The following is an 11,607-nucleotide window of genomic DNA, read 5'->3' on the forward strand; positions in this document are numbered from 1 at the left end:
CAGTAGATCTAGCAGAATTCTTTCAACTAAACATCGAATCACATACTGGAGGACACCAGTAGAAATTAAAGTGAAATGTATTTAGCACTGAAGCCAGGAAGAACTTCTTTACTCAAAGAGTTATGAAAATGTGGAGCAAATTACCAAGACATGTAGTTGAAGCAGAAACCTTGGCAACCTTTAAGAAGTATCTTCTTGAGATATTGGCACAGTTTAGTTATTAGCTACAAAAAGGGGCCTCATGGACTGAATGGTCTCCTCTCATTTGTCAAATTTCTCATGTTCTGGCTGGCTGGGTATGCAGTCAGTGCATGAGTGAAATGAAGAAATGTGAGCAATAATAGATGCCATCCGTGGGCAACACTTTCCCTAAAGGAACTAGATAAACTGTACAGAAGATTAACCATAATTAAAAATAGGATTAGCATACGGGACATGAGTAGTTCATACTCCTTCTCACCATCAGAGGCAAGCAACACAGTGAGATTAGAGTGCCTGTTTCTTAATTCCCATACAATTCCCAGAGAGGGGAAAAGCAACAGAAACACCTCCTGGATGCAAGAGGACAGGGAATTCGCTTACGTGTAGATCTGCCTGACCTTCTTTTAGGGGAGAATTGATGGCATAAAAAAAAAAAAAAAACAACATCTCAAGATCACTAGAGGACACAAAATCAAGATTAAGGATACGAGGTGCTTTAATGTCCATTATGTGGAATGGGCAACCTGTGACATCTAGCATTTAAGGGCCTTTGAATGTTCAAGGTTCAAGAGAGAGCTCTGGGCATGTGTTTCTGTAGAATTGTCCCATCATGGAAGAGATTCGAGGTGACCTACAAGTATCTCTGGCAAGAATTTTATAGCTGCCTTCCTAATAGAGGACCAGCAAGTGTAGAGCTGGGAGGAGAGATGACAGTAGAAGTCGACTGGCATGATGAAGGTACATTATCTGGAGAGTAAAGAGGTGAGAAGGGGACCGATATGGGCATTAGTACTGTGGTGGGCCAGTGGTTAAGCTACCCCATGGAGAGTCAGGTGTTAAGGGTGTGAAGGAAAACCTAATATGATTACAATATTAAAATTTCCATTTTTTTTTTTTTTTTTTTTTTTTGTTTCCTACTTTGTGTTCCCTTCTCCCTGTGGACCTACTTTTTATCTAACAAATAACCTCTGTTGACATATTTATGCTCTTTTAGGTGTTGTTCTGGATTGGGGATGCCTCGAGAAGCCCCCTGATAGCCACACTTGTCAGTTGCTCTGAAGAGGTAGTGTCATTCTCTATCAGCCCTGTTTCCTAACATGTTGATTCAGACCACAGAATCACCATTGGACAGATATACTTCTCAACACATTTGTGACATTGTCTTGCAACGGTCATAGCTTGGTAGTTGTACTGATATGCTGATGCCAGCTGGCATGGCACCAGCTACCATACCATATTCAAGGCCACTTCAATCTGTAATCAAATTCACTCTTTCCTTAAGCTGCTTTAAGCAGCCCAAATGATGCTGTCACTGGCTAAGCAATCAGTTATGTCGGAAGGACTGGGGGACTTAAGAAAGACACCAGTATGTGTTGTGCATTCATAAATTTGTACTTTATGTCAATGGATAATGTGCTATGCAAAAAGAAATTGAGCTGAATTAGACTGAATATACTAGCTCTGTGTCCATTGTTGTTTTTTGCCTTCCCCCAGTGTTGCTGGGTTAGGCTTTGACACCCCACAACTCTGAAATTGATTAAGTAGGATCAATAATGGGTGGATGGTTTGAACCCAGTGAAGTGGTTGGTGTTGCTGTCTCACAGTTCCAGAAGGCTGGGTTCATATCTGACACGGTCACTGTCTGTGTGGATTTTGTCTCTAATACTCTGAATTCCCCTCACATCGTAAAGTTGTGCCAGGTAGGTCAACTGACCCCTCTATGTTGGCCCAAAGTGCTTGTGAGCTTTGATGAATCGTGCAGTGGACTGGCACTCGGTGTTCCCTGCAAAACTAAACTGGAAAAACAGGGTTTGGAAAATGCATGGATGAATTGAAAAGGAGTTGTTTTTTTAAATGTACCTATGAGCATTTTTTGCTGCTTCATGCTGTCCCCTCATAATGCTTTACTCTGCTGCTATCTCATAAATAACTTTTTATGTTATTTATATTTGTCTTGCTTTTTATTTTGGTGTGTCCTTTCAGCAGGAAGCAAAGATTTACACTTTGTCCCTATTTTTGTACCCCTCCTAATTCCTCACATGACAAGTCAGATGACATTGTGGTTTTTCCATCCTTACTCAATTGGTGGCTTAGGCCATGTCATTTGTTTCTCTTTCTATGCTTGGGACTTGTGGTGAAGAGTGACCTTGGACGGTTCTAATGTTCCTGTATCTTGATGGGGCGGAGAGCTTTCTTTGGTTATGAAGCGCCTTTGTTGCCAGAGATGCTTCACTTGCTGTTCCGTCTCGCCAGTAGAGGTTGGTCTAATCCAGCACTTCTTCCTATTTTTAACTTTACTCAAAAGTCAAGCAGAGGTCACATTAACACATCATTTATGCATATTAAAAAGCCACTAAAATGTATCTTTTAAGGAATGTTTCCATATAATGTTTGAAGCACCTATTGTGATAGCCATGCCTGTTTGTCTTTCTGTCCATCTTTCCATTCTGCTGCATGAAAACACTCGACTCCCAATGGGTTAGCTTTGTTGAAATGTGGCACACTTATTCATCAAGGAAATTTGTTGAGTTCAATGTATGTTGAAATATCTTGAATAGATTATGCTGTACAAGGTTTTGAAATATAAAAATCTACCATTGAAAAGCATTGGTGAATCTGCAAACTCATCTACAACTTCAGCTCCGAATTAGTCTACTGTTTCAATTTTTATCTTGAGAGCACTTACCTCAACCCATATATTTTGATCAGTGATCCCTCACTATATCGCGCTTTGCCTTTCGCGGCTTCACTCCATCGCGGGTTTTATATGTAAGCATATTTAAATATATATCGCGGATTTTTTGCTGGTTCGCGGATTTCTGCAGACAATGGGTCTTTTAATTTCTGGTACATGCTTCCTCAGTTGGTTTGCCCAGTTGATTTCATACAAGGGACGCTATTGGCAGATGGCTGAGAAGCTAGATTGCTTACTTTTCTCTATCTCTCTCTTGCGCAGACTTTCTCTGATCCTGATGTATGGGGATTGAGCAGGGGGGGCTGTTCGCACACCTAGACGATACGGACGCTCGTCTAAAAATGCTGAAAGATTATCTTCACGTTGGTATCTTTTGTGCAGCTGCTTCCTGAAACGACATGCTGCACAGTGCTTCGCATACTTAAAAGCTCGAAGGGCACATATTGATTTTTGACTGAAAAACAAACTCTGTCTCTCTCTCTCTCTCTCTCCCTGCTCCTGACGGAGGGGGTGTGAGCTGCCGCCTTCAACAGCTTTGTGCCGCGGTGCTTCGCATACTTAAAAGCAAACAGCCCTATTGATTTGTTTGCTAGATATTGTTTTCTCTATCTATGTGACATTCTGTGCTCCTGACACGCACTCCTTTGAAGAGGAAGATATGTTTGCATTCTTTTAATTGTGAGACAGAACTGTCATCTCTGTCTTGTCATGGAGCACAGTTTAAACTTTTGAAAAAGAGACAAATGTTTGTTTGCAGTGTTTGAATAACGTTCCTGTCTCTCTACAACCTCCTGTGTTTCTGCACAAATCTGTGACCCAAGCATGACAATCTAAAAATAACCATATAAACATATGGTTTCTACTTCGCGGATTTTCTTATTTCGTGGGTGGCTCTGGAACGCAACCCCCGCGATGGAGGAGGGATTACTGTATATTTTCTTCTTTTACTTGTCTAATAGCCACTCAGGTCCCTAGTACAAGTTAGTCCAAACTCTGGAGGAGGCATGCGTTCAAGGCACACTTACAGAAACACAAACACACAAGAAAAAGTCACCTATCTGGAAATGATTGTAAGAAGAAAGTAATTCTGTATGTGCCACAGACTGAACTAACAGTGTTTATGTTACAGCCAGAGCCGCCCCTTACTTTATGCACATCACACACCGTGTGTGGGGCCCGTGATCGAAGGACCAATCAGGGTGTAAGAGCCAGTTATCTTATAATTAAGTTATATTAAATGTTTGCCTATATATTTGTGCATAGTCTAGGGGAGGTTCTTATAACCCCCACAAGCTGAACTGAATCGGTATATTCTAACTATTTCTTGTACCTTTGACCATAGATGACGTGCCATTCGTTTAGAATGTACTGAATGTGAAGTAAAGCATAGTGAAATAATTCATCCTTAAGTATAGACACAATTTAAGTTTAACAAGAAGAAACATTTTTCCTTTTTTTTGCCTTATATTCTACATGTGTAACAACTCTTCTAGATAGATAGATAGATAGATAGATAGATAGATAGATAGATAGATAGATAGATAGATAGATAGATACTTTATTAATCCCCAAGGGGAAATTCACAATATTCTGTATTCTTGTGTGGACTGTTTGCTTGAATTTTCACTAAACCTTTTTCAAATTAACCTTTTTGGTCTGAGAGATTTCTTATGGCACACATCTAACCCATGCTTGATCCTACTTTACTTACCAGCAGCTACATGGTGTCTGGGAGGAGGGGGCGATTTCATCTAATGGTGTTTTTGCTGTTTAATTGTCAAATTAACGTTGTTGACAGTCACCTGTTGTGACAATTTTCCATTATTTAAGTTTGTGATGTGTGCTTCTTTGTTGAATTATTATTTATTTATATATTTATTGTTCAAATTGAAAGCTGTTATAAGAAAGAAAAGTGTTGTGGATTCAGGGAGGAGCAAGCTGGGGAGGACCGAAGAAGAAGATTCTGGCTAGGGCCCCAGTTTGGCTAGGGACAGCATGGGTTACAGCATAAACTAACTCATGAATGCATTAACTGCATATTATTATTATAAAGAATGGATGTTATCAACCTGTAGCTAAGAGGTGTTTGAACTAATTTATCACACATGAAGGTGCAGCTCCCCTAAGTAATATAAAGATAGCATGGGGTTATAAAGGGATCTGCAGTTTATATACAGGCGGAAGATCGGGGTATATAACAACCACCACACAGTGTTTACAAGAATGACAAAACTGGATTTCTAATTTTTTATTAGTAAGCATTTCTATAAGTTGCATGGAGATACTTTAGTGTTTTTTTTTCTTATTTTTGAGATTTTCATCATCCTTATGATATTCCTCCATGATTCAATTCATAAAGGAATTTTCCAGGTGTCCTGGCCATTTTTGTTTACTAATGAGCACACTAGTGGGTCTGAGACTCAGGTAGTTACAGCTTTTCACCACTTTGTGTTTTGTCTGTCTGTCCTGGTGTCTATTGCATTCATTGTTAACTGTCATTATTAGAAACTAATTAGGGGAGCAAAAAGAGTGAATTAATAGGAAAATGTCAAAAGAGAGATAAGTGCTGTGGGGAAAAATGCAGATGTTTCTAAATTTATTATAAAGGCAAATCTCACATTGCTTCTTTAAATGCAGAATAAGAGATGAAAAAATAAAAACCTAGCTAATTAAACAGTGAAATTAATTCGAGGCAAAGTGACTGACTGATTGGTTTTGAAACAGGCTGAGATGGTATATTGCAGCCACAGTTTTTTTTTTCAGACTGAACTAGGGAATCACTACTTTAAATGAATGCTGTCACTTTGTGTCAATAAAGCTCAGTTAAATTGAATTTGAGGGCGACAAGGTCCACGTGACATTTCCCAGAGTTCCATGTGGAAAGAAGGCGGTACTAAATGTAGCCACGTGATTGTGTACGCGCCCGCCGAGGAAGCTGGAAACGCGCTTGGTTAGTGGTGTGCTTCCTTAAGTTTAACAGTCGGTTCTTTTCTATTTCTTCTCCTCAAGTTCCCAGAGATGGATGATGAAGAAGAAACATACAGGTTGTGGAAGATTCGAAAGACAATTATGCAGGTGAGCATCTCGTTCACTTGAAGCGTGGTTCCGGATCTTAAGGAGTGGGGGTGGGGAGCACGTATACGTGAAGATGGCTTACTTTCTTGTCTTTCTCTTTTTAACCTTTATTTGTTTTCAACGCCGGTGGACTCTGTAGCTGTGCCACGACCGTGGCTACCTTGTCACTCAGGATGAGTTGGATCAGACGTTGGATGAGTTCAAGATGCAATTTGGAAATAAGCCAAGCGAAGGCCACCCAAGGCGCACGGATCTGACAGTATTGGTAGCACACAATGACGACCCCACTGATCAGATGTTTGTGTTCTTTCCTGGTGAGTCTTTTTTCCATCAAGCCGTGTTGGACAGCATGGCATTTGACAAAAAGTTCCAAAATGTCCTCTGTCACCACGCTTAGTAATGAAAGTTGTCAGAATGAAACCCGGAGACGTAATATAATGATACAGCATGCAGTTTAACCCGTGAAGATTGAATATATTATGTATCCAGAGAGTCCTGAGTTGTAGGTAATGGTGAGACCTCACTTTGGTATGGGAAAGGACTTAAAAGGCCGTGCAGTATGAAATGATGATTAACTGTTACTCTTTACTTTTCCTGCCATTTTATAGTGTACATTTGCCAGGACTGTTGAGTAAACTTTCTTAATATCAATTTCAGCGTAAACGCAATTTTGTTTTCCTCAGTTTTTATTAAGTACTAAACGTCTTTTACAGAGGAACCAAAGGTTGGCATCAAAACCATTAAGATGTACTGTCAACGCATGCAAGAGGAGAACATCACTCGTGCCATCATTGTGGTGCAGATGGGAATGACGCCTTCCGCCAAACAGGTGCTTTATTTGCATTTTTCATGAACTTAAAAAAAATAATAATAATAATTTATCCATCCACTTCTATACCTGCTTTATTTAGCCTGTCCCTGTGAGCTTAGGGTACAAGGCAGGGACAATCCCTGGACAAAGTATCAGTTGATCTCAGGGTGAAGACACACACTAGAGCCAATTAGTATCCCACTCCACCTAACCTGTATGTCTTTAGATGGTGGGGGGAAACTGGTGTGGACACAAATCCTGGTCTGTGTACTTCGAGGCAGCTGCGTTACCACTGCGCCACCATGTTGTCCCTGCATGTAATCATTTTGTGATTGTAGGCAACTGTTGAACCTACTGTAAATCCCAGAAATACAAGTGTGGCTTTGTTGCATTCTCTCTCTTTTTTTTTTTTTTTTTTGGACATTTATTATTAGTTTTTAAATTTTTGAAGCCTTCATGACAATTGCTCTAGACCATTACTAAAGACAGAGACAACATTATAACCTTATTTGTTCACATTGTTTTTAATTCATATATCTGTAGAATGTTGATATGTGAGGAGTGGTTTGTTATTGAATGTGTTTGCTTTTCACCACATGAGTTTTTCAATCAGATTGTTAAATGCCTTCTTTTATGATTGTTCCTCCACAGTCACTGGTGGACATGGCACCCAAATACATTTTGGAGCAATTTCTACAGCAGGAGCTTCTTATCAACATTACTGAACATGAGGTAAAAAAAAAAAATGATATATATATAGTTGAAGAGGTACTCCCAAAGTCCAGTTTTATCTCTTTCTTGTGAAATGTTGTACTATGTTCTCTGTGTTATTGGAGAGCTAAAGCCTGTCAGATACTCACTGTATATATGTGTATTTTTAATAATATATATATATATATATATATATATATATATGTATATATGTATGTGTGTGTGTGTGTGTATACGAGATGAGACAAAAATAACCGGAATGGTAAAAAAATATATATATATATATATACTGTATATATATATTGATGAATTACAGCATTCTAAACATTGTCATCTTACGTATGGAGCAGTGTATCTTCCATTGATCGAAACAGTGCTGGAAGTCTTCTTGCTTGTGGCTGTTTCAACAGGCTTGCCGTTTTGTCTTCACTTTATTCACTGAAGAAAAATGTGTTTGTCACTTTTGATTTTCGGGAACAAATAAAAATCCCAGGGAGCTAAATCGGGTGAATAGGGAGAATGATCAAGGACAGGAATGTTTGTCAGTCAAAAACTGCTTTACGCAAGAAATTGTATGTTGATTTGCTGTTTGATTTTTTTTTTTTTTTTTTTAAACCCAACATTATTGTGGCAACTCGTGTAGTGATTGTTGTGCAAATACTGAGTGGGCAATTCACAGGATATACCTAGCTGTTCAGCGGTTTGAGAGGGCATGTAGGAGGGGATATAGTTCTATGATTCACGTCTGACTGACCTCCAGATGGTTTTCCAGGAAAGCCCCAAGCCCAGTCTGGTTATTTGTGTCTCACCTCATATATATAAGCACAACCTTCATGTAATGTGTGGAACAAGCACATCTTGTCTGTAGTCAGACTTACAAGGCTATATTTGAGGTTTTATACTACATAGTTTGAGAAAGTTCTCTTTAGAGATCCCCATTCATGTCCTTTTTTATTTAAAACTATAATCGTGAATACTACACAAGTAATCAAGTACTGCTGGTCATAGTGTTCAACTACAGACCATTCCAATTTAAAGTCATGGTTTCAGAATTTTGCTTAAACAATCTCACAGGTGATCTGAAAGGAATTGGTTTTGTTGCATTCTTACATGACTGTGTTGAACTTGTTAAAATCGTGTGGATGTACCAATGATTTTTTTTTTTTTATACTGTTTCCATTTTTCTAGTCTACAAAACAATAGTCTTGTTTTTTTTCTCTTTCCAGCTTGTTCCCGAGCATATTGTAATGACCAAAGAGGAAGTCACTGAGTTGTTAGCACGATAGTATCCTTTTTTTAATATCAAAATTTACTAGGTGACAATGTTGTGTCTAAAATTTGTTATTTAAAGGATAAGGTATTTTTTTCAAGTTAAAGTCATTTCCTCACAAACATGATATATATGCATTTGCCATTCAAAATTTTGTTCTAAAGTTAACTGCTTACTGTAATTTTTTTTAAAAGCATTGTTGATTCTGGCATTTTATAATGTAACCTATGGGGCACCAGGCACCCGAGAAAATAACATAAAAGGCTTGTTTTTGGAATGTGACTTGAAACCAAAATTCCAGAAAAAAACCTTAAGTTAACACCGTGAGACCCTGCCAAAACTACACTGGCAGTGATCAGGCTGAGATTTGAACCCTGGTCAGTGGAGCTGAGAACCAGCAGTAAACACGATGCCATGTCCTGTCTCAGTTGAAGCATACTGTTACTGGTTATGTTCTTGTTTTGTATCTTTGACTTTAACATAGAGATGTCCAAGTTAGCTGTGGATACCTTCTAGAGTAACCTAATTCTAAATCATAGTAGTTTACTGTGTGTAACAAAGAACACACCAGCTTAGAGATCACAAGATTTACTAAGCCATTAAATCAAAAGCAATAGGTTAAAATAAAAGGGTGAGCTAATGAAATAAAGGCTTTCTGCACATCTCTGGTATTCGGTAAATCTGATTTTATGTATTTATTTTTTTAACATTTGCAACGCCTGAGTTAATTATATGTTTCCAAATGTAAAGAATGTTGAATACATTAATGTACTGGGATCAAATGTCATTTGATGAAAAGAGCCAGGCAGCACTTTACACTATGCACTCAAATAAGCTAGTATACAATACAAAAACATCTTTAGCATGCACAAAAAATGTTGAGGCCAAGTATTAAAGAGAAATGTTCTGCCTGAACCCTACTCACTTCCCTGTGCTATATGAGTAGGGATTAAGCTAGCTGGACAGCATGAATATACGTTACTTCATGTAGCCCACTAAGCTTGAGAATTGGAAATTGCTTTCAATGTACACAGAGGTTTTACAGTTGCAGGGCATTCGTGCAGAGTGATTGAGTCTGGCAGTGTCCATTGACGCCTAGAGATTTAGCGGACCTCTTTGTAATTTAACTTTTTTTTTTTTTTCCTTGGGTCCCTGGGCCACACCACAGGAGATGCTTTGTTAGTTTGGATATTTTCAATCATCTCATTGAGGTACCACAGTGTGTCTGGTTATCATCCAGTACACCCATTTATTTGTTAAATTGTACCATTAACACACCTGGTTCAGCTAGTCACTAACTTATGAAACTGAATAAGGGATGTTGTTGGTGGAACTTAAGAAATGGAATCACTGTGGTGCATCATGGACAAGTTTGAAAACCAAACTGATGGTGTTCTAGCTGACTTACTAAATATCAGTGGGGTTTTTGAAAGCCACATGGACTTCTTGTTACTTGGTATTTTTCAAAGCAAATGATCACTTACTGCCCAGATAAGAAGCATTAAAAATAATGTTTTTAGGTATCCTTTCCAAAGCCAAAAGCACTGCTAACCCAAGACTGTATACTTTTTTATTGTGCTCAAAGTCTCACTGAATTTTGTAAGCTATTGATTATCCTTGACTTCAAGTACAGCAAGCTCAAAGAGAGTCAGCTTCCTCGAATTCAGGCTGGAGATCCTGTTGCCCGATACTTTGGGCTAAAAAGAGGACAGGTATGTTTTTGGAGGGGCTGGGGGTTGTTTGATAAGTTTCTCTACACCGTCTTTGGTAAGGTAGGGAGATTATGTGAAGTTTGCTTTCTTCCTCTTTTTATTTCTAGGTGGATTTTATTTAATGATCAGGGAGTAAAAATTATTCCACATCAGTCTCTTATTTGTTTTATGGGTTTATATAATACTAGAAACCTGACCTCAGGTTTTACATTTCCTATAGTGAGGTTAAAGCCATAGGCATATTTATAGGAAATAGGCCTTACCTTAAGCATTTCTAATAGCCACGAGTACTGGCTTATTACATTATATTTATAGTGAAAGTTTTAGGATGCGACTTAAAACTTTTGGTTTGAGAAACGTGACTGTGGCTTAAAATATCGATTGTCTTGCTGTTTTAGTGATATGATATGGCTCAGAGGCACACCAAAAACAAATTTTCATATTTGATTTTGTCATATATTGGCTTAATTTCAAGTGATTCTAAGCACATTTATTACATTTGCCAAACGAGTTTCAAACTTCTATACTTTTCCTTGACATTCATTACTTTGAGTGTTTTAACTTCAGGTTATAGCGGGTTGGACAATGACTGACTACCTCAGTTTTTTTTTCCTGCTCTTTCTCTTTTTCAGGTTGTGAAAATCATTCGACCGAGTGAGACTGCTGGGAGGTATATAACTTACAGACTTGTGCAGTAGGCTCTGAACTGAATATGGCAGTTGTAATGTGTGAAGGGCAGCACCTGGACAAGCACATTTTGGAATTTTCTAAGCTCTATTAGATGAGATTAATATGAGCTGTAAGTCACGGTTGATGATATTTTGGTTAGTTTTATAACTAAAGTATACAGCATCATAGCTGCCTGGGCTGCATTTATTTATTTTGTGTGTTTGTTTTTTTTTTTAATAAAAATGTTTTATGATATAAAAAAAAACTTAATTCATTTTGAGATATTTGGATGTGAGGAGAAAATTGGACTGGGTCCTATTAGGAGGGTTTGGCAAACTCACCTGGGGAATACAGCTTGTGTAATCAAATGCTAAAAATGGTCCACATCATCGTGGAGTGCTTAGGGCTGATGTCTTGCAGGTTCAGCATTCTGGGTATGAATTCCATGTCTATTATTTGTGGC

At 38.3% G+C, this 11,607-nt stretch overlaps 1 protein-coding gene across 1 annotated transcript; it reads left to right on the forward strand.

Annotated features, from left to right (window-relative positions):
- Positions 1-5,780: 5,780 nt before the first annotated feature.
- Positions 5,781-11,372, forward strand: polr2eb (RNA polymerase II, I and III subunit E, b). Its single transcript, XM_028816272.2, has 7 exons — positions 5,781-5,971; positions 6,111-6,285; positions 6,685-6,800; positions 7,434-7,514; positions 8,720-8,778; positions 10,397-10,475; positions 11,108-11,372. Exons 1-7 carry the CDS (start codon positions 5,915-5,917, stop codon positions 11,171-11,173), a joined length of 633 nt encoding a protein of 210 aa, XP_028672105.1. The 5' UTR covers positions 5,781-5,914; the 3' UTR covers positions 11,174-11,372.
- Positions 11,373-11,607: the final 235 nt, after the last annotated feature.

This window comes from Erpetoichthys calabaricus, chromosome 12 (genome assembly GCF_900747795.2).
Source record: "Erpetoichthys calabaricus chromosome 12, fErpCal1.3, whole genome shotgun sequence".
Lineage (NCBI taxonomy): Eukaryota > Metazoa > Chordata > Cladistia > Polypteriformes > Polypteridae > Erpetoichthys > Erpetoichthys calabaricus.